A 24,920-nucleotide genomic window follows, 5' to 3' on the forward strand; every position below is an offset into this window, starting at 1 on the left:
CTGTAGCCAATAAATTAATAAAAGAGTATTTGAAAGACCGAATACAGGTAACAAAAATAAATAATCAATTTTCAAAACCAATGGAAAATAAATTAGGAGTACCACAGGGATCAGTCCTTGGACCTCTATTGTTCAAATGACATGGTGAAAAGATTTTCAAAATGCAAAGTACGACTATTTGCCAATGATACACTAATGTATATAATTGGAGAAAACTATGAAGAACTAATAAATATTTTGAATAATGAACTAGATAATGTATCAAGATGGCTAAAAATAAATAAGCTTAAATTAAATACAAAAAAAAATACAAAATGTATGGTAATTGGTTATAAGAAGACATTGGTTATAACAAAATCAAAATTGATGGTGAAATTATTGAAAACGTTACCGATATAAAATACTTAGGAGTTATAATAAATTCCAAAATCATCTTTAACAAACCTGCTGAATATACCCAAAAGAAAATTGGAAAAAATATATCTTTTTTGGGAAGAATTCGCCAAAAACTGTCGTACTTATTCCCGTTGTGAAGTAAAACAGCTTTTATACCTACTTCTTTTCTAGGAATCAATAAACAGTCTCCAATTTTAAGCTGTATGTTGAACTTTGAACGTGGACATTAAACCATTAATATTGGAACAACTCTAGCTCACCATCTTGAGAAAAATACGGCTCAAAATGTTTCTCTCTATTTCCATACCAAGCAAAAGAAGTTCCAGGTGTCAATAAATTCTTCTCGATCAGTCTGGATCCTAGTAACTCAGCAGATTCTTTTGGGAGTCCCAAATCTCGGATCAGGTCATTTAATTCAGCTTGAGAAAGTTGTTGAGGTCCACTGGGGTCGCCTACTTGAAACTCGTCACTAGAACTTTCTTCTGATTCACTTTCTGATTAGGGGTGCTTGTGGTGTTGGAATGCCAGGTCCGTGAGGGACTGGGCGAAGTGCCGAATCCATTTTTGGGTAACAAATTTGTTTTTTTTTTTTTTTTTTGGTACTATACCCTTGCACATTGCACGAACCAAATTAGCAGTTATCGCTGTGGTTTCGAGGCTCTCTCCAGATAATGGGAACACCAAAACGAAAAGATTTAACCTTACCTTTTGACCACATTCTAAGTCCTTCAACACACCCTGAACAAACTCCATGCGGGGCCCAAGATTTGTCCTGGTCCCCTATCTTCACACCAAAATACACTTTTTTAACAAAATCTTTAATATTTCTTTGTTGTTTTTTCACTTCAAATTCACCACAAATATGGCAAAAACTCTCAGAAGAATTTACAAAACCTCAACAATTATTGACTATTTTTTTGAAAACACTAAACATTGTGCGGCACATTTTTCTACACGATCTTTGGTGTTTGATTTTTCAGGTTATGTGCGTCTTATATTTGTAGAATCGTCAAAACTATCGAGTACTTAATACATTTTTGTGTATTTTTTCGAAAATTTACTTCCAAATGGAGAAGTCATAACGGGATCTATAATGATCACGTTGTTTGTTTTCTTTCGAACAGATGCGATATACCTACATACATTGAATACTTCTTACAATTCTTTCCCACAGTATTAGTAGTAGACTGATTGTATTATAAATAAACTCTGAACCAATGATAAAATGTTTTCACTTATTTAAAAGGAACTTTCCAGATTATTCCGTTATTAGTTGGACGCCCTCACAGCGGTGCCATGGACCTTCCTAACCCGAAGTTCCTTCCTTGTTCCTTCCTAACCTTCCTAATCCTTCCTAACCTTCCTAACCGTCAATATGGAGCCAGGGATTGGGGAAGAAGTTGGAGGTGAAATGCCGGAAACAGATGTAGCTGTAGATCTGCCGGACATGAACAAGGAATGTTTTAAACATTCCTTGGGAATTCATCAGACAGTCTGTACGAAAAATTGCTACGTGGTTGTTTTTTTCCTAAAGCTGTGTTAATTAGAGACTTGAAAAAGAAAAGAAAAAAATTCACACATTCAAAAACTTACTCGTGCTCCGAGTGCGACAGGAAATGTTCTTCAAAATCTCACCTGATGGACCATAAACGAATTCACAGTGGAGAAAAACCATTCTCGTGTTCCTACTGCACTTATACGAGTACCAAAAAGTCGGACATTAAAGTGCATTCACGAATTCACACAAGCGAGAGACCTTTTTAATGTACACAAATACACTGCAACTTTTCGTGTTCACGTAAAGCGGCCTTGATAGTCCACTCACGGTCGCATTCCGGAGAAAAACCTTTCTCGTGTTCACAAAAACACTGCGACTTTGCGTGTACACAAATGTCAAGCTTGCGCGGACACATGCTGATTTACAGCGGAGAAAAACCATTTTTTTTGTTCATTGGGTACATATGCGTGTTCGCGAAAGTCATCTTTAACGGTACATTTACGGACTCATTAGGGGGAAAAACCGTTCTCGTGTACAGAATGCACTTTTTCTGTACACAAAGTTCAAACTTGCGCGCGCACATGCACATACACACAGGAGCAACGTTCTTCCCGTGTGATGTTTGTAATTATTCGTCCTCGCGCAAGTCTTCTATGGAAAAATACATGCGGACTCATTTTGGGAATATCCCATTCTCAGATATCAATTGAAACATATCAACAAAATATAAAATGCAGCTGAGAAGACTTCTATTTAATCACGTCACACTGTACTTGTCTTGTATTATCTAAAGTATTACAAAGAGAGTAATTATTTATGTTAAAAAAAACAAATGTAAATAAAAAATAAAAATTTCAAAAAAATGTATCGGTTTTTACTTTGTGGTAGCATTATTTATTTTATTAAAAATACAAAAAACTTTGTTTAGCATGACATTTGAAATCTGGAGGTAAACAAATAGTTTCCTTTTACCGTCGTCGATGCAAGCATAGACACAGCACAAGATTTACTGAAAATTCTGTGAATAACACTTGACCACATTTTCAATGAGCTCAATACAAAATTAAAATTTGAGGAAAATGAGAAGCCTTGCGCTAAAAATGATAAAGCTGTTGATAATAAATGAAGAATCCAAGTGTTTAATATCTACACCATATGACTACGTACTGGCGGCAGGGCTGAGCGAGGCACTCTTGTTATTTCTCTGTGATGCGCTTGGCCGCCATACTGTGCTCCGAGTACACGTGGTTCTCAAATTGCTTGTACATGCTGAAGGTTGCCGTGCACACGGTGCACTTGTAGGAGAGGTGGGCCGGCTTCAGAGTCATGTTGTGATCCTGAGCCATGTGGTTCAGCAACTTCCACTGGTAGAGGCGACCGCAGGTGGGGCAGCGGCCGGCGTCCTTGCCACAGTTGGCTGCCTCCTGCATGGAGCTGGTGACCAGCGCATGCGAGCCCAGCAGATGGCGCTCCAGCCCCTGGTCCGTGAAGTACCGGAACTGGCACTTCTGGCAGTTGAGCGGCGGCCGGTTGTAGATCATCTTGGGATGGATCTTTATCTTGTGTATCCACTGCATGTGGTTGCGTAGCTGCTCCAGGTTCTTGATGTAGCCATCGCAGATCTCGCAGATGACGAAGGTGGCCTCGGAGGGCGGGACCAGCGAGGGTGGCGCCAGGGAGGGCGGGGCGGTGCTGATGGATGGCTGGTGTTGCAGGGTCAAAGTGCTGCCTTGTACATTGCCCAGCGGGCTTGCCTTGATAGTGGTTTGTCCGCCCTGCAATATAAAATGCAATATGTACCATTAAATTACATTGACACTCCTTGCTCTACAATTTAACTTAACCCAAAATCAATAAATTTATCAAATTGTCTAAAATTTAAAACTACCATCACATTTGCCGTAAGAGGACTTCCACGAGCTAAAACAGTAGAATGGTCCCATGCATTATAATGATAGAGACACTAAATTTCCAATTCAACCAGATTGCATGAAATTGTCACTGATCTTCTTGAAAGTAGATAGTGGAAATTAGATCTGTAATTATTCATAATTTGAATGGAAAAGAGCAAAAGATAAAAAAAGTGAGACAAGTCAATTGAGTAATAGATTATTTGGGTCAATGGTTACCGGCAACGACTGGAAGTTGGTGGGCTGCATGTGTGCCTGATTGGGCCAATTGGGCCGATAGACCAGCCCGCCGCGGACCAGCGGGGCACCAGGGATGGGCCAAGAGTTGACCAGAGTGGCCGGCCCGCGCCCTCCGTTCAGTGCCGCCATGTTCACAGCGGGTGTTGGCGCCGTCTTGGTGAAGGCGCTCATCATGTTGAGACACACACGGGTCACCTGCTTGGGGATCTTTGCTGGTGGTTCCCAATCAACCGGCGGACCCAGGTTATAATCAGACTTGAACTTCTTAGCACAGGCCACTAAGTGACGCGCCAGCTTATTCTTGCCGCTGTCCTCGAAGGGACAGTCAGCGCACTGGTGATAGGCGGGTGCGCGCTCCAGACGGGCGCGCATGTTGTGTTCTGCCTCCACGTGGTTAAGGATTTCACGTGGCCTGCGGACCTCAAAGGCGCAAAAGTTACACTTGTAAATATTTTTCATCATGTGTGGAACCTCCATGTGGTGCGCCATTGCAAGAGCTGAATCACACTTGAAACTGCAGAACTCGCACTTCTTCTGCTGGAACTTGTAGGGGGCGTTGTTGTTCCGACTGAATTCTAGATTCTTGCTCAGGGACTTGATAGCCATCTCGGTTTTCTTGATATTCTCACTGCCCGACCGGTTCTCCTTGTACAACTTGAGTTTTTGCTGCTTAAGGAGATCTGCTTGGACGTACTCTTGTACTAAATTAACACCAATATTTATGAAAAACTTCCCTAGAGGATTATCAAAATAGTTATCCGATTTTGTATTCTTAATTTCACTTAAGGGGCCTGTAGTTGTACTTGGATCTTTAATTCCATCTAGAGAGTCGTCATTTTTTTCTTTAATGATAATAGTTTTGCGCGTGTCGTCATCACCGATCTCGTAGTCTTCTGACTCCGATGATGGGGTTTCATCGCAAGAGTCTTCTTTTAGACTTTTAGCTGAAACGTTAAAAACAACAGCTTATTGATTGTAGCTAGTAACATAAAAAAAAAAAAATTTAGAGGTTAACTTGGACGAACTTCACTACATGATAATACACAGTGTTCGGAAACTCGTAGCATAAGCGTGAAACTGGTGAGTTGCCCTTTGGGAATGTACGGTGAGCGATTTGATGAAACTGGCCAAGTCCTCGTATATTTTAGTTATTTAAAAATTGAATATTTTATAACTGTACAGATTGGGATATACCTCGTTATAATTGTAACTGTTTATACAATGTATTTGCAGTGCCAAAAACCTTGCATTGTAGGACATGAAAAACACATCGATCTTTTGATCAACTACATTTAGGTGCATGGCTCTCTCCACTGGTGAGTTAATAAACAAATTGATGCAGCTCGCCCTGCAGCCGAAGAGGTTATGGCAAGGTCCTCGAAAGTGAGACTCGTTTAGTTTAGGTTAGTAATAGTTTAAAGAACGAGTCTCGGAGTGGTAATCGGTCATACTCGGGATATAAATAGATGGATATAGCCAGGGGTAATACAGGGTGTACGGGGGTAAATGCACTAACTTCGGGAGGTGATTCTACATGATGGTACGAGTAAAGATAAGTAACTTTTTCCGAAATTCTATCACTATTTTTAAGACATAACTAACTAACCATCACGCCGTTTCCCCGCAGGGGTAGGCAGAGAGGACGGACCGCCAAACAACTCGGTCTTGGCACACACTCCTTGCCTCATTCACATTCATACATCGTCTCATACATACTCTTCTATTGTTCTGACTCTTGACATGGCCCGACTCAAGTATCTGATTCACTTGGTCGTGCCATGTCTTCCCCGGGCGTCCCCGACTTCTGCTACCATTCACATTTGCATCGTATATTCTCCTTACACTCCTTTCTTCGCTCATTCGCTCTACATGCCCAAACCACCTAAGCGTCCCTTTCTTGATCTTACTCATTACGCTTACATCAGCCTTGCACTCTTTGCGGATATCCACATTCCTCACATACATGGTTTTACCACACATACGCCTCAGGGATCTCATTTAAGACATACCTACTAAAAATCCTTAGGGTGAGGTACAAACTTACCAGATAAATTCGCTGTGAGCTCACCGAAACCGCTTGTAAACAATAAAATTAAAGCGAGATTTTCAACTAAATCACTTCACTAAGTAATGTTATTGCTTTTGACTAATTTAACAAATTTTCAAAATGTCCACCTTTTGCTTGTAGGCAAGAATGTAAACGTAAAGTAATACTATTTACAATTCGTACATTGTGACCAGAGATGTGCAAAATGGGTACCCAAAACCATTTGAAATGCAAAATGGAAATGGGTCAAAACTTTTCCATTTGAAAATGCAAAATGGTTTTTAGAAAAGCATTTCAAATGCAAAATGCAAAATACCTATTTTCAAAATGCATTGAAAATGCAAAATGGTTTCTCAGGTCAAACAATTAGAATAATTATAGAATGATTAAACAATTTTGTCATTTAATAATGGACATCAATGTAGAACAAACATATTACATGATGGTAAATCCAAAAACACCACGACTACAGATTATGAAACCACAAAAAATTTGCGCGGGACTAATGTTGCCAACGTAAGAACATAGAAACTGCTATCCAACATTTAATATTACAGCGTCATGGCCCCATGTTCAGTATTTTTTGTAATGGTATCACTCAATTGCCAGGGCTCCTACCAGGGAGCAACTTGACAAATGTAAATTATCTCTCATAGCGAGGTTGAGGACCGACTGATATTTGGGGCTTATTAAAAACAGATGAGTGGAGATAGTAGGAAGAATGTTGCAAAAAAGCATTTGAAATGGAAAATGCATTGAGAAAAGCATTTAAAATGCAAAATGCAAAATGGTTTTTAGAAAAGCATTTAAAATGCAAAATGGAAAATACCCATTTTGCATTTTGCATTTCCATTTGAAATGGATTTATTTGAAATAAAGCACATCTCTGATTGTGACGTATCTCATCTGAAGCTTCGTGAATACGCAACCGAAGTTCTTCAAATTCTTTGGCGTAAACTTCATCGCAACGCAAAAAAAAAATCTAACGGCGTCAAGTCTGGTGACCGCGCCAGTCATGGAGAATGACTCCCACGTCCAATCCAACGATGAGGGAATTGGGTATCAGCGAAAGGCATGTCCGAAACGTGGAGTCCATCCTGTTGAAACCACATTTCACGCCTTCTACGTAAATCAACTGGTTGTTCATCAAGAAATGCAGGTAAAGTTTTTAATTAGGTCTGGGTGGCATCAAATCTGATCCTATTATTTGATTGTTAATGATTCCCGTCCAAACGTTCACAGAGAACAGAACCTGGTGCACCTGCCTTATGGAGTGTGGGTTTTCTTCTGCCCATTCACAAAAGTTATGCAGGTTTATCACACCAGTTCTGTGGAACTGGGCCTCGTCTGTCCAAAGGATGCTCCCAATGAAGTTCAAGTTCTCTAGTTGCATACGGAGTAACCACTGACAATATGAAATCCTTGATACGGGGTCACGTTCCAGAAAGATCTGCACGCAACGATAATGGAACGGGTGCAGGTTGTGCTTCTTGAAGAGATCCCCGATAAAACTTTTGAAAACACTAGTCATTGCAGAAATTCTACAAAGTGACAATGCAGGGTCATCAATTGTAGCCAAGATGAAGACTTCGGCCTATGCCTTGTTCGCGAATAAGTGCAACGTCAACAAAAACACGAGTGCTAATTTCGATTTGAAAAACGACGTGCATATTCCTGGCGGGCGGGGTTCGCGTTTCCATCATATAGGGTTTTCCAATAAGAGGTGTTATTTTGAATAGCCCGCTATTTCGGTAGATGTTACTTTTGAAGCTGTCATTTTTTGAGATTTGACAGTTAGAAACTACGCCATTAATAAAAATGGAACGTTACACGCTCAACAACACATTGAAATTATTAAAATTCACATGGTGAAAATTTGGCAGAGACGGTTCATAAAACTCGAACATTTTTGGGTGGTCGTGAAGCACCTTGTCGGACCGCAATACAGAAATTGGTGAAGAATAAAACCCGTGAACGTCGCTCAAGAACAGCCGAGAATATTGCTGCAGTAGCCGAAAGTGTTGAAGAAAACCCAGGTTTGTCCATTCCTCGTCGTTCTTTGGAATTAGGCATTCCACAAACGTCATTACACCGTATTTTGCATGAAGATTTGTGTCTTAAGGCTTATAAAGTTCAGTTAACACAAGAACTCAAGGCAGCCGATGATCCACAACACCTCTAAAATAAAATAACAACTCTTATTGGAAAACCCTGTAAAGTCCGTACACATAATGAATATCTGCCCTTTCTTCGTTAGTAACTCCAGATATTGTCGCACTAATTAAATTACAAAATTTCGCTAAAAAAATCACAATTTTAACAGTTAGGTAGTCTAAAACTAAATAAACACAATCTTAAAAATAAAGTAAGTTTGGAGAAAACACGCACTGATTAAAGATGTTTTTTAAGTCATTTTTAATAAATATACACTAGATACTACATTAACAAGTTTTGATTGAAACAATCAAGTTTTTAAAGCAGGTACATTAAATTATCAGATTACTTTGCAAATGAAATACAAGTTATTGACACAAATCAAGGTATTCATTGAATTCAAGACTGTTTGAGGGAACTGGCAGTAGGCCAATATGCTAATATGGATAGGCAGAGACCATAGTTTACTGATTTAAGTGTTGTAGGAGTAAGGATATTTCTAAGAGTTGGAAATACATAAGATAACTTGCGAATGCGGGGAGTTTGTTATGTGCTGATCCCAACCTAGATGCTTATCAATCAAGACCCCAGATATTTTATATTGATGAAATGATGGTTATTTAGCTTCTTTTATACTTAAGCGAGGATCAAGGAGATACCACGAAACCATCTGTAATAACACGTCCACCTGCGGCCAATGATAACCTGGTCATAAATGGTACTCCTGAAATGGTTTTGGGTGCGATTAAGCAAACCGCCGTAGGAAAAAGTCCAGGGTACGACGCCATTAGTATTGAGCACATAAATTATGCAGGAGATCAGCTCTACACATAGCCACCCTATACTCCGCTAATCCTGAAATCCAATCATCTGGATGCATCGATATTAGGAAATTACCGACTGATCTCTTTGGCGACAATGATTTCCAGACTATTAGAAAAAATCATTCACTTTGGTAAAAGACAATGTATTTACCCTGGATAATCAATTGGGCTTCAAGAACGCCTTATTAACCGATATTGCCATTTATAGAGTAAAACAAACAATAGCCTAGTAAAAAAATAAAAAATACTACTGTTTATGGGTGTTTTCTTGACCTAAGCAATGCCTTTGATCGTGTTTCCCACCACTTATGGGGGAAAAAAAACCCGGCAGCAGATGTCAAAATCCTGACTATTTGGTATGGACAAGAGAAAAACTACATTCAATGGGCAGGAGCTTCTTCCATACCCTTATTCCTTAAAAGCGAAGTCAGGCAAGGAGGTAAAATGTCCGCCACTCAATGTCATATCTGCAGACAGTAATAATATTAACTACGCAGATGACGGTGCTGACTCCAATACTAAGTATATTATTAGATTATATTGTTATGTAATAGCCTCAGCGTTTGTGCATTGTGAAATAAATACGAAATTGTAATTACGAAGTCAAGAGGCTTGAATGCTCTGCTAACTAAATCGCTGATGGTGAAGACGAACGCAGTAAACCCTAGATAACTAATCGCTCGTCGAGGCGACGACGCGCTACTCGGCGAAATTCTAAATCACCTACTACCCCCCGCTCCCTGACCTTGACTCTTTCATTACCTTCCTAATTTGAGTAAACAGTGCAGCACGTGACGCGATTGCTTCCACACGCATACTAGGACGTGCCCTATGACCATCTCTTCGTCCGCTGGACGAAACTTTAGTTATAACAACAGTTTTTATTGTAAAGGTATGTACATTCATATATTTATTGTTAATGTTGGCGAATCTTCTACAACAGAAGCTGCGGTTCCATCTACGTCAAACGTGCCTAAAATTTACTACCTTTGTCCATCCAAGGCCCAGAGGATGACCAAACACCGTTGCACCAGATGTAGAAAGGCTATTTGTGGTCCACATAATGTTGACATGTGTGGTCACTGTGTAGACTGATATTTTGATATTAATTTGTTCATTATAAACCTTACTTTTGTGCCATGTAACAAGTTCCTATCTTAATTAAATGATTTATTTCTAGTGTTTTATTGCGTAGTCCACACGACGAAAGTGTAGTTACAATGAAACAATGAAAATAGTTTAGTTATCTAGGGTTAAGAAGTTTTTTGATTGAACAATATTCTATTTGTTATTGTTTTTTAAAGAAAGACAAACATTCCCGGGTTACGAATAACCTGACAATATTTGAAAATCTCCTAGTACTAACACAGTAAGCTGAAAATATTGCTCGTGTTGTAATGGAGGACTTAGCCAGCTGAGGAATTGAACACACCACGACTGGGGTGGGAATACGATGCCAGGTCAATTATATACATGTCATCCGCAAAAGAGATTATAGCGCTCATGTGAGACTAGCATTAATGTCAAATCTCAATACAGACGGGCCACACAACGCAAATGGGATGCTCCCAACTAGGAAGTAAGTTAATAAATATTTGAACATTGATAGCAAGGCCCGATTACACTATTGTGGTCATAATTGATTTCATATGCTTTGTTTTGCCCTTTTGACTGCTTAATTATTAATTTGATAGTTGGGAGCGGCTCGACTATACATGGCTGTTGAAAAATAATACTTGTTTATGAAAGATATTAAACTTTCGAACTGTTGAAAGTCAAATGCAAAAAGTACTTTGCTTTATGACAGTTAAAAGATTTTACCTTTTTTAACAGATCTCTTCTTTTTTGGCGATCCTCCGACGACTGCTTCTGTTGCTAAAGGTTTGGACGCCTCGTCTGTCTCTCCAGTTTTTGGTGCAGGCACTTCTTCGAGTCTATCTTTTTTTACTTTAGATTTAAGCTTTTCCTTCTCTAATTTTTCTTTCTCCTCCTTCAGTCTCTTCCCCATAGTATCAACGAACTCCCTGAACGACTTCACAGAAGGCTTCTCGTAGACGTATGGTACAATGAAGGAGGGCGCTTCCACTACAAACATGTCGTCGGTGAGTGAAGGTAAGATGGAGGTGGCGCTAGTGCTGACGATCATGGTGCTGATCTCGGTGCCGCAGGCTGCAATGCTTTGATACGACGAGGCCATGCTCATTGGCAGAACTGGGTACGTGGGTTTTATGGTCAGCTGAGCTGCACTCTTGCCTGCCACTGATGAGTTTGTGTCAATAATGACTCCTGTGGGTTCCTTATTCTCCCCAGCCTCCTTGACAGAGGCCTTACTCTTGGCCAGACCCACCAGATCCTTAGTGCCAGTAACAATAACAGCATTTTCTGAATCGTCTTTCATTCCCGCCATCCCCTGTCTCCCCATTTGCTTGGCATCGGTGATGAGCTTCCTATTGACATCCATTAATTTGTACCTTTTTCCGGAATACATGTCAATTACAGCCCTGGCCTTTGCTGCGATACCATCCGCTGTATCATCATTGTCACTCACCTCGTAGACAACCTCTTCTGACTTCATCTTGTTTCTTTTGTTTCTCTTGTCGTCTCCATAGTTGGACGTATGATCCACCAAAAAAATTTCCCCGGCTTCCCTGGAATTGCTATCTTTAGAGGAATCGTTGTCCATATCTTCTGGATCGGTGTCGGAATTGATACTGACATGTTCAAAATTTGGTATTTTTCCATTAGATACATCAGTGCATTCATCTTCAGAAGAAGAATCCTCACCAGAATCCAGATCATCAGATTCCTGAAACATGTAGGAAGTACTCTATAGATATGTACTGCAACAGTATGAAAATAAAATAATACACTCACAAAGTGTAACAAAAGAGACACAGATGGCTTTAATGTAGATAGATCATAGAGTTTATAGAGTTATCCGACAGATGTCAGTAGTACATATGGTCACTTTTCAGGCATTTCACTTCTAATTTAGGTGGAGCAAATGAATGAATGAGGTTACCTACTGCAATGCATTCTATCTACCAAGTTATATTTGTGAAATAATTGATTAAATAATACTGCTACGTCAGCGTTCCCAAAATTATCTCAAGAGTAAAGGAAACGCAATTAATCTGTTTGAATTCACCCGCACGAGTTCCAATGTGTGAATGTTATAGTGCTAACATTGTATATTAGTATTTCTAAGCGAAATACGTTCCAGACGCGTTGGATTACGCACAATCCAAATGATCTCGCTGTCAAGGCGCTTCGATAACGTGATTTAACATTAAGAGTGTAATCTGTCTCGCTCATGTCACTTTATCGGCTAGGTCAGGCTGTCTCGATGCAGCCGATGCTGTTTTAGTAGTATGGTAAAACATGGTTCTGTGCATATCGGAGTATGCACGGCCCGCTTGCTCTTGTGCGGGAGTCTTGTACTATACTAGGACTGGGACACAGATGTCATTTTAAGTTGTTATGTGAAGACTAAAGACAAACAGTGCAATCCACAAATGCACGTATCAAGGTACTACCGATGGTCACCCCTTCATGGTGGATATAATTGAACTGGGAGCTGTTTGAGCATTTTTGCATTGAGCTGAGGTTTTGAGAATCAGATAGAGAGGCTTTTGTCCTCCAAACCGTACGACACATAATAGTTGTTAGTCTAAATAAAGACAGTGTTTTGTTGTGAAGAAGGCGTTATTGCTAGAATCTATAAACACTAGTTTCTATAGAAAAAGCTGCATCGTGTTCACTAGTTCAATATAAACAGAAGACTTTAACTGTTTAAAAGGGTCCAGTTGGTAAAAACGTTTCGAGCGGTCGGGGCAAAAAGTTTGAAACTGATAGCAGATATCGACTTTTTCCCGTTTCAGTTAAGCTTAGAGAAAAATTTCATCAATTTCTTGAAAAACACTTATAATCATTGATAAAAATGAAACCAATGTTTGTGCAAATTATGTAAATAATTATTAAATTGTCCAGTCCATTATAAAAAATATATTTGTGAGAAAGACCTCGTTTATTTTGAAAAATTACTTACAACATGTTGCTGGAAGTATAATTTCAACTTAAAATTATCTTATTTTAGGTTAGTTTGTTAGATTAAATGGAATGAACTCACTTAAAAAATCCAGTGAGTTATACATGCATCAGTTGATACACAATAAATTGTATTACAAATTAACTTTAATATACCATCAAGAAATTCAACAAGGAGGATTGGTTTAGCACCATTATATGTATTTATTTTTTCGTTATGTTACTCTATTCAGTTTAAATCACACAATATTTTTTATATATATACATACCTCAAAGAGCACCAAAATTTTAAGTGCTTGCAAACACACACATTAGATGGCGTTGCAGTGTCTCTTTGGATAAAAAAATTCAAAATCAATGTTGCATGTACAGGGATTTCCAATAAGAGGTGTTATTTTGAATAGCCCGCTATTTCGGTAGATGTTACTATTAAAGCTGTCATTTTTTGACATTTGACAAGTAGAAACTACGCCATTAATAAACATGGAACGATACACGCTACGATAACGCATTGAAATTATTAAAATTCACTTGTAAATCATCTTCAGTGATGGGGCCCATTTCCACCTCGGTGGCTTCGTCAACAAGCAAAATTGTCGCATCTGGTGCTCGGAAAACCCAAGAGTTATTGTTGAAAAGCCTCTCTATCCTCAACGTGTGACTTTTTGGTGCGGTTTATGGTCCGGCGGAGTCATTGGACCTTACTTTTTCGAAAATGAGGCTGGAGCAACAGTTACGGTGAATGGATTGCGCTATCGAGAGATGATTAATGATTTTTTATGGCCGGAATTGGATGGTATTGATCTGGACAACGTTTACTTTCAACAAGACGACGCTACGTGCCACACAAGCAACGAAACCATCTTTTACGATTGAATATCAAAATAACACCTCTTATTGGAAAATCCTGTACATGCACAAAATACAATTATATATTTTCAGACGCCAATATTTTCCATTTGTCATTAGTTCAGTTTACTAAATACATATTGGACAAAATTAATTTGAATTTAATTATGTAACCTCTCCCCCTACTGTGTGTAAGATATCTAAGATATTTCAGTTATTTTCATTAAGGTGTGTGCAAGATATCTAATATATCTCAGTTATTATCATTATTAAGGTGTGTAAGATATCTAAGATATCTCAGTTATTTTCTTTAAGGTGTGTGCAAGATATCTAAGATATCTCAGTTATTATCATTAAGGTGTGTAAGATATCTAAGATATCTCAGTTATTTTCATTAAGGTGTGTAAGATATCTCAGTTATTTTCATTAGGATGAGTAAGATATCTAATATATCTCAGTTATTTTCATTAAGGTGTGTAAGACATCTAAGATATCTCAGTTATTTTCATCAAGATGTGTAAGATATCTCAGTTATTTTCATTAGGGTGAGTAAGATATCTAATATATCTCAGTTATTTTCATTAAGGTGTGTAAGACATCTAAGATATCTCAGTTATTTTCATTAATGTGTGTAAGACATCTAAGATATCTCAGTTATGTTCATTAAGATGTATAAGATATTTCAGTTATTTTCATTAAGGTTTGTAAGATATCTAAGATATCTCAGTTATTTTCATTATGGTGTGAAAGACATCTAAGATATCTCAGATATTTTCATTAAGGTGTTTTTCTTCTGAATTTAACATGAGTTTTAAATGGAAACTTCACTGGTTAATGTAACATGCAAAATGTAATTATTTATATAAAATTGTAAAACTGTTAAATATATATTTTTGAATTTCAAAAACCTGCTATATATTGTGAATTTGATTTCAGCCGGGTCTAGTGAGGGATCCGGATTAAATTTCAAAAACTTAACAATTGCGAAAGGTGCGCATTGTTCTGATGGATTTATCATTTAACCATTTTTTTATGTACTCAACAATATTATTATTCAATTTATAAAAAAAATAAGTCTTAACCCTCGACCACGGATGCCGTCATACTTTACCACTGTGTACAATAAATATTTAATTCTGAACTGAGGATTTTTCTTCATAGACCTCGCTATGATATTCATTAAAAAGTATGTATTGCACTCCGAACATAGAAATGATTTCTTTGCAGAACTCGCCAGAGAGTGATTCGTCACTAAATAGTATAAAATAAAGTCGCTAGCCGTGTCTGTCCATTTGTGCGTATAGTTCTTCTAAACAACGCAACGGATTTTGATGGGGTTTTCACTATCCTTTAGAGAATTTCTTCCGGAAGGTTTATATTTATAATACTTCCATCTAAATTATATTTATAGAAAGTAGAGAAAGGTCTATGTTTTGTAATGAAGTCGTAGAAAAATATTTTCGAGCGCTTACATTGCTAACGCTGGCTAAACCTTATAAGATATATCTAAATAATGTACTACGGAATTCCGAAGCGGCTGGCTTTTTTAACAAATGAAAATCCATGTGAGATTTATAACTTCAGACTTATCACATATTTATTTCATGAAAAGTTTAAGAGGTGACGTAGCACCTGGGATTTTCACGCCCGGTTCGGCTTTTACATGCTAAAAAAGTAATATTTTTTATATCAATCCACACAGGAGGCCCTGAGAAAAATAATTCCCCTCAGGGCCAATGTCTCTATATCTTTGGGGAATTGTATATCTTGAACAGGCATACAGAAAAGTCTGCCATATTATATGTCTATCTCCTAAGGATAACCCCCAGCAACACCGGGTATACGTCAGCATGTTAAAGATAATTTAAGGTGATGATATTCCAGAGTAGCAAGAATGTGATGTTTTAAAGATAATAAATCAAGAATTGCATTCGGAACATGGAAATGGGTTCTCTTGCAAAGGCCTCGAGCAATTTTATCATTAAATTTGTTTTTGGAGATGATAAAATTCAGAACATGAGCACATTTGCTTTCCTGGGCACGATTGTAAGCTACGCTATCTTCATGCCTAAACATTAGAAACATATTTTTTACTGGGATTGTTCTGTTTGAAGGTATGTAGGAAAGGTAAAGCAAAAATAACCAAAAAGAACCTGTATTTGTAGAAAATTTTGTGAAAACACCGTTCCTGTGAGTCCGAATGTCTCTTTACAAATACGGTTGTTTTAAACATGACTATTGTAGTCATCAAAACACGAGAATACATCTGCTCCGTTGTGAATATGGAAGCACGTTTTTAAATGCGATTTTCATGACAGTTGCAATCAGAACACAAAGATGGTTTATCTTGACTGAATACCAAATACGTTTTTTTAAATCCGATTTTGGAGTAGGTACATGTAGCTGTACTCAGAAGACGGGAAAGTTTTGTGGAAAAAGATTGCATGGCTAAATAAACTGCAACAGATTTATTCAAAAATACAACTACATACCAACATAATTCTTTAACGAGAGATCAAATCAAATCGACGATATTTAATGGCAGCAAAATAATCGTAAGAAAATTAATAATAAAAATGTGCAAAACTAATAACCCGTTAGGCCTCTGGCATATCAAAAGTTACATTTCTTAAACATGCTGTCAGAAAATTGGAAAATTTGTGTGTATTTCCGCTTATCTAAATGAGATATTTCTGAAAGTAACCGAAAACTAATAACTGTTTTTGAAAGGTGATAAAATACGCTTTCAAATTTTATTATTAGAAATAAACATATAATTATTTTTAATCAAACATAAAATGATTTGAAAATGGCTCACTTTACGTTTTTTCGTCGAAACGGTGAACTAAAATTATCGATAACGAAGAAAAATACATATTTAATTAGACAAATGTATTATAAATATTACTTTCACCTCACTTTTTTGTATTTTCATTGAAAAATAATTAACAAAAATTCATATATTTTTCTCAAATTGCAGTCGGAACCTTTGGCTTCATAGCTGTGTGCATTCTATTTATTTTGTGGTTAATTTCTATATTTTAATGTAAAGCTTGAGATTTTTTTCTTCCTAACACCGTTTAGTTCATATTTCTAGCTTTAATGGTAAGGGAGACAATGATGTTTATGAGACCATATGAGCTGTTCTGCAAAGCGAACAAATTGAGGCTACGTATAATAACAGTTGGTTAAAAAACCGAACAAATTACCCTGAGAAGAACACTAACAAGTTAATTACCTTAGTCAAACTACAATAATATTGTATTTTAAACGACACAAAAAAGGAACAACCATCAACTGCACATAATTGGCAGTACATTTAAAATAGTCGTACCTACACACATAACAAATCCGATCGTAAATGATCGCTGCTACTTCGGAACTGTATGTCGTTTGAGGCGCGCCTCCAGCTAAAGAACACGTGACTATATCGGCTACCGTTCACTTCGTTTGCATGTGGCTTTCTCACTCGCCTCCGCCTACGTGAAATCAGGGGTTTTCTGAGGCGGGCAGTATGCCTGCCTCCTGACGTGCACTGTACCCACTGGTAGATGATATTATGTTAATACTAGCTGATGTGTACAAGGCGTTGATCGACTTTTCTCTACTTTAAATAAATATAATATGCATGTGTTATATACATAAACCTTCCGAAAGAAATTCTCTAAATGATAGCGAAAACCCTATCAAAATCCGTTGCGTAGTTTAGAATAACTAAGCCCACAAACAGACAGACGCGGAAAGCGAATTTGTTTTATACTATTTAAAGACAACCAAGCCTAGCGAAATATGAAAAAATAATAATATTTAAATTGAAGTAACTTACTTTGGCTTCTTTTTACTATATTTTTTAAGTACTTTTTCTTTTCTCCTGTATTTTTTCTATTGCCTCATTGTACGAACCTACACTGGTACTTAAGTTTTAACATTTTGCCCGTTTAACTGGTTTGTCATTTACCTAAGGCCCCGTAGTAAGCGTTTAAAGATGGTTTGAAAGGGAGATTTGTTAATATGAATGCTAGAAGGAGAGCGCTGATATTAAAAAATACGATAATAGCTAAGCGAAAAATGAGAAAATGTTTAATAAAACACGACTCGTTTGAAATAGAGTAAAAATCTCTCGAAAAATGCATTAGTTGCATTTAAAGATTCGCTGTGAATTTTTTCATGCCTATAACATATTAAATAACGGAACAAAACGTGTTTTTAATAATTTTCGGCATAACAAATGAATAGATATTATTTTCAAAAATTACAAATATTTTTTTAGAACTTAAAATCTTAAAGAGTTAACGAGAAACTTGCTATAAATAGGTAGAAATTGGGAATGCGGGGGCTAAATTATAATGATTAACTACTGACGGCCTCTCGGGGGGTAAGGCTCTCGACTAGCAAGCCGGACGTCGTGGGTTCAAATTCTGGCCTCCGCAAATAAATTTATGTTCTTTCACAATATACTAATTTTAAATAATATATTATGGAAGATACTTCCAGTATCGCCATGATGCAAGACCACCATTCAGAATTGAAACGTTGCTTGAAATGGCTTGACCAGATCTGAATAGCCAGGTCATTCCCCACCTTCCTCCTACCTATCTCTTTCCCATCCCCACTACCTTCAGCCTCATTGGGGATGCCATAGTCGCACTGGCTCCATACAGTTGGGACGATATATATAGGTATGTTTCTAAAAAACTCTCTGCACAATCGTAATATGTAATGGGAATTATGTCAATGTATGAATTAATAAATATTTTTTTTATTTTATTGTAAAGGTGCAAGTAGCATACCGCTTCTCTCAGCTTGGAAACCTTCGGAATGTGATCGTCCTCGGAATCAGATTGGATCTCATAGACATGCTGCACCAGTTCATGTTCCAACTCCTCACTGCTGGAGACTCCAGATCCGTCTCCATCTCCAGATTCAGCCGAGTCACTGTTGGTGCAGTTGGTCTGCGAGGTCACCCCTTGAACGCCTTCCGCGGCGGGTCCGTCTGTCTCCATTTTACCGCCCAGAACATCGAGAATCACCGTATTGCTCTGTGGTTCCGCCAGAATCATGTTTCTCTTCATCGGGAGGCCGCTGCTCTCCGGGTTATTGTGTCCCCTCTTGGCAATATGTACATTATTGTCATTAGAATTGTACGCACTACCACTTGCCTTAACATTAGCACTACCAGACGAAAGTTTACCACTAGATTCTGAGGCCGCATTTATCGCAGAATCCTCAGCAACGCTTGACAGGTTATTGCCACCACTCTTGCTGTTATCATCACGAGGTCTGACGGCAGTTACATTAATATCTATGTTTACACTATCTACGTTCACAGTACCAACGGGAACACCTCGTGAATTACGTTTAACACTTTGTTTGCCCTCTGAATTGCTTTTGTTCTGCTTCTGAATGTTGGGTGCAGGCGGCACCCCGCTATCGTCCCCTGTCCTGTTTGACCCCAAGCTGCTATCGTCGTCCTGGTTACTGCTGTCTGAGTGCTTGTCGACTGCCATGCCTTCGCTAGTTGCGGCTCCGGCTAACTTGTAGGCAAATCCCTGGAATGATGCGTCTATATTCTCTTCCATATCTCCGTTCATGGCCGGTGATCAAAACACCTGCAAGAAACAAGTTCTATTAAAAATAATACACACTAAGAAAAGCGGGACACAATGTTAGGAAGAAAGTGTTAACATTTGAAACATTTAGATGTTGCAGCTTAGGTACAAATCTGAACATCATCGAAAAACCACATAATGTGCGAGGATAGTTGGATAAGATCCAACGTGTCCGGACGATTCCAAAACAGTAATATTATTTGACAATGATGAAGAACACCGCAAGAAATGGCAATAACTTAATTTCTTAATATCTGGCAACTGTCGCGACCTGCTGTTTTTATAATGCTTGAAAAAATAAAAATAAAATTGTATTAACGCGTTTTTTTACTAGATGCTCTATCATTTAAATAAAAATGGCACGGTGGGTAAGTGCAATCCCTTCACCTGAACAAAAATTAAACACTGTTTGACACTTTATTTAGGCAAAACACAAGACGCGGTACTAAACACAAGGCCTGCTTCCCGCTGCCTGCTAATTCGACTTCTAGCGGAGTAACAGCCAGTGACAGTGATGTAATGTCTACGGTAATTTCCCTAGATCTAGGAGAGAAAAAACTTTTTAGGGGGGAGAAGGGAAAAAGCACAATGTCAAAATTTCAAATAATCTAGGGAAATTTCGAAATATTCTGGGGAAATCTTTATCCGAATTTCTTAAGCCACGTCGATAAATCTACACCTACAGCAAAAAGGTGACCAGATATTCGGCAAAATACACACATTTCAAAAGTGATATAAAGTCATGAAAAGTAATGAGATAAAAACTAGGTTAAGTTTATATGTTTGTTGCTTCATCGCTTTTAATGACTTGTACATGTGTGTTGAGTTACCTCGCAAAAAAGTACATTTGGTTTGCAATTTTGTTAAAAAATAACTTCTAAAACAGTCTAAAAAGTCAGTTGACGGCAATAAATGAAAAAATACATGTTATTTTCATTAAAGATTATTAATATTTTGAATGAATTAAAACGTAGGGTATATTATTAAGGACGGATTGTTTCGCAGAATTACAATTCATCAAATTTCAAAGTTGATTTTCACGATCTGTGAAGGTTCTATTCAAGTTATGTTCTTCAAAACTGAAATAATAACCAAACTTGAATAAAACCTTCACAGAACTTTGAAATCAGCTTTGAATTTGATGAATTATTCAAATTCTGCTTTCTTAGTAACGTAATTTTCTGTGTCTTGTTCTGTTTCATGTTTTATTTAGAATTGTTAGTATTAACTGTTTCTATCTATCTTTATAAATAATAAATGCAATAAGGACGTGTTGTTTCACAGAATTTGAAAAATTCGTCAAATTTCAAAGTTGATTTTCAAGTTATGTGAAGGTTCTGCTCAAGTTCTGTTATTATATCATTATAGGCTAGTTGCTCGACAGAACGGAAATAATAACATAACTTGAAAAATTATTTCACAGAACTTGAAAATTAACTTTGAAATTTGAAGAATTTTTAAAATTCTCCGAACAACGTCTTTGCGTTTGTTTGTTCAAAATCTTAAATCTCCAAAGTTCTTTACGGATTGGTCTGAAATTTTGACACAACGTTGAATTCGAATACGCGTGTATAATTATATACCTAAATTATATAGATGTCAGCTGTGACAGCTAAAACAACGTCATCTGTAGGACGTAAAAACAACACGCGCTATTGTTTCTCTATCTGCACAGACAACGCGTGGCAGGTTTTAGCTAGTATTAAAATAAACATATTATAGCAATATACAATATGTAGGTAATTCACTAAATCGGGAAAATAACTTAGATTACGTTTTTTTAATTATATTGAAATCGTGTCGATGTTGACGTAGTAATCGACCTAATTACGGCGAGAAAACTAACCAGAGCTGTAGATGTTTGTTAGTTATTAATTTGACATCCTCGGCGCTCACAAGCTCACACCCCTTGCGGCGGAATGGAATTGCCCGTACTACAGTTTGCCGACGTAGTCTCGCACACAACGGCTGGATTTTACCCAACGTTCGCCCGGCGGCGCCGTCCTCTGCAACATGAGCACCTCGTGGTTTCATTTGGTGGGTTCCCATCAACTCCCAGGGCTACGGCCTGTCCCGGGGGCCCTCACCCCCTGGACCCAGCCGCCAGTTTGCTCACACCAGGAACCATTTATTGCATAACCGACACCCCTGCCATAGGACACCGCGATTGGTTCGCTACGTTTGGTGACTTAGCAGGGGTGCCCGGGTTCATGTGGTGAGCTTTAACTATGTCTTGGCGGCGGATGCATTTGACCACCTACAGCGGATCGGGAGAGACTGCTTGAGGGTAGGGTTGCCAGATGATAATTTGATAAAGGAGGGCAGATGGGTCTAGAAAGGAGGATTTTCTGTAAAAAAAGAGGACATTCAGAAATTAAACGAATTTCTTATATTATTTTACTTTATTTTAATCATATTTAGCTGAGCTGCCAATTTTGGAAAGAAGTTCTTGGTTTTTTAACAAATAATTATAAAAATCTTCACATTTCATGTTTTTGAAGTTGTATGGAGTAATAATCAAAGATTTAACTGACTGCACACTTAGTATATTCCTCTCTTTGCTCCGCTGAGTATTAATCAGTGAAACTCTTTCCACATTTGCGTTATGTGCGCTTATACAAAAATATAATTCGCAGATCTTGAGCAGTTCTAAGAAAAATTCAATGATTTTAACACTTTTGAAGTAGATTGACCACTGCTCTTGCAACTTCAAATCATAATATGCTTCATCTTCATCTGATTTTGATTGAAGAAATGAAATCAAGTTACGTAGTTCGTAGCTACGTGTCTTTCTAAAGCAATAGTGCCCTTGTTGCCTAGATTCACATGGCAAAACAGAACATTTTTGGCGTCAAAGTCGTCTCGCCCGCTGGTAAAACAGGTATTTTGCTGTTTTATTAATATTTCGTATGTTTAGCAAAAAGGAGGACTTACAGTAGGTAAGTGAAGACGGGAGGACAAAACATGGAAAAGGAGGACATGTCCTCCTTTTGGATACCATCTGGCAACCCTACTTGAGGGAGACTTTTTGACCTCATCAGCCGGACTCTCTCGACCCTTTTGATCATTTTACACCGCAGTGGAAGGGATGAATCCATACACATTGACTCTTGGATACATTGTCCTTTATATTCCTAAGAGAAAAGTGAAAGACTATAGTCCTGAAGGTAGTAATAATGATTTTAAATTTATCTAGCGTCGTTTTAGTGAAACACTCTGCGAAAGAAATAATATTATTTGAAATTATTATTACTGATTGATTTATTTTTCAGTAGATACTGATATTGATAAGTAGTTCGTCGTGATGGATACGATCAAGTAAAGGACTCATTTGGATTCAGAAACGACAACTCATTGCTTTTAAAACGGTTGAGATAATCGTCTTCAATTGATGGATTAATATAATCCCCTGTATTCTACTATATCTCTATACAAACAGGTTTCACCGTATATTGGATCCACTTTTAGCGAAATATATTTGAATCAATGACGTTACAATATATAGAATTAGGTCCAAGACGTGTTTTTTGGGTTTTCCAATAAGAGGTGTTATTATGATATTCAAAGAAACTTTTCCCGTAAAAGATCAATGGTTTCGTTGCTTGTGTGGCACGTAGCGCCGTCTTGCTGAAAGTAAACGTTGTTCAGATCAATACCATCCATTTCCGGCCAGAAAAAATCATTGATTATCTCTCGATAGCGCAATCCATTCACCGTAACTGTTGCTCCAGCCTCATTTTCAAAAAAGTAAGATCCAGTGACTCCGACGGACCATAAACCGCACCAATAGAGATAGAGAGGCTTTTCAACAATAACCGCATCGGATAGAGAGGCTTTTCAACAATAACTCTTGGGTTTTTCGAGCCCTAGATGCGACAATTTTGCTTGTTGACGAAGCCACCGAGGTGGAAATGGGCCTCATCACTCAAGATGATTTGCATTTGATTCACTCAAGTGAATTTTAATAATTTCAATGCTTTTTTGAAGCGTGTATCGTTCCATTTTTATTAATGGCGAAGTTTCTACTTGTCAAATGTCAAAATATGACAGCTTTAAAAGTAACATCTACCGAAATAGCTGGCTATTCAAAATAACGCGTCTTATTGGAAATATATACATTCGCTACCATTTGCAAACTGTCGTTGCTTTAGTATAGCACGGCATTGCGTTGATGCTCTAGTCGGCCTTGAGGTAGTATTCGACACAACTTTGTTCATACGAAAACACCATCCGGTTCTATCGTTTATTTCTTTGATACACATATTTTTTAATATCTTTGTCAAATGATCAATGCATTCGTTAAACTTCTAGAAATAGTTAGACTAATGTTCGTAGAAAACATGTAATAGTTTCTACAAACCTACAGAAGGTCAGGGGTGGGGAACCTTTTTTCGGTCTTACTTCCTTGTGAGAAAACAAGTGACTCTTCAAATCTCACTTTTGGGAACTTAAATAGTTGCAGTCGGAACATGAAAACGTCTTACTCCACTGTGAGTTAGCAAGTGACTCTTATAGCTTCCTTGGGATACCATGAATAACTGCAGTTCGAACACGAAAGAGGTATAAGATACATTGTGTATCGTCAAATAATCCTTTTAAGCACATGAATAACGGAAAATTTAAAAAGTTTTTCTTCTGTAAGGGTGCGCAAGCCGTTCTTATAAGAATCTATATATTCTTATGAGAATCTTGAGAGAGTCGGAGTAGGTACAAGAAAACAGTTTTCCACGGGATGCGAGTTAGAACTGTCAATAAATTTGAAAAAACGTACAAATTAAACTTTACAAGGGTTAGTACAATTCATTCAAAAGTCGTTTTAATAAGAGACACAGACAAAACCGGTTTTACCTCTATTGTTTGGGTAAAGCTTTCTAAGCATTCCTTTTTCATTTAGCAAGCTTATGTCAATTTTCATACGAGAAATTCCCACTGCACTTCCACCGGGCCTGGTTCGGCCTTAATGGCAACAGTTTCCACAAAACAAGGAGCCGTTAAAAAGAATAAAACAACAATATATACGAACGATGTGCCAAGAGATATATTTCTTGATATGTTAAAAGATTTTTTTTTAATGCGTATCCAATTTGTTTGACCATGAGTATGAATAAGACATTTTCGTTTTACGGGCCCTTTTTTGCGGAGAAACAGCATATTGTTTGCGCTTACAACATACAAAAAATGTACATTCTAACAACAAATAAGTGATTGGTAAAAATAAAAATAAATTATTTTGATTAATTGCATAATTTATTTTTAAGATCAATTTCATTACCGTCAATGATACATTTTTAATGGCGTGAAAAAATATCGAAATAATATTATAGAATTGGGAAAATCAATATAAAA

General features: G+C 37.6%; 1 protein-coding gene across 2 annotated transcripts; it reads right to left on the reverse strand.

The window, feature by feature from the left end:
* Positions 1 to 3,052: 3,052 nt before the first annotated feature.
* On the reverse strand, positions 3,053 to 20,095 carry LOC149414148 (uncharacterized). Of its 2 annotated transcripts, XM_089643664.1 has the most exons (5): positions 19,962 to 20,095; positions 18,756 to 19,574; positions 10,891 to 11,875; positions 4,024 to 4,988; positions 3,053 to 3,669 (listed from the first exon to the last, which is right to left on the reverse strand). In XM_089643664.1, the coding sequence occupies exons 2-5, from the start codon at positions 19,554 to 19,556 to the stop codon at positions 3,091 to 3,093; spliced, it is 3,330 nt and encodes a 1,109-aa protein (XP_089499790.1). In that variant the 5' UTR covers positions 19,557 to 19,574; positions 19,962 to 20,095; the 3' UTR covers positions 3,053 to 3,090. The 2 variants fall into 2 exon arrangements, with proteins under 2 accessions (XP_089499790.1, XP_089499791.1); XM_089643665.1 differs by lacking the exon at positions 19,962 to 20,095 and having other exon boundaries at positions 18,756 to 19,679.
* Between the last annotated feature and the right edge of the window lie 4,825 nt (positions 20,096 to 24,920).

Source organism: Hesperophylax consimilis, chromosome 20, assembly GCF_061612785.1.
Source record: "Hesperophylax consimilis isolate HC1 chromosome 20, BYU_Hcon_1.0, whole genome shotgun sequence".
Classification (NCBI taxonomy): domain Eukaryota; kingdom Metazoa; phylum Arthropoda; class Insecta; order Trichoptera; family Limnephilidae; genus Hesperophylax; species Hesperophylax consimilis.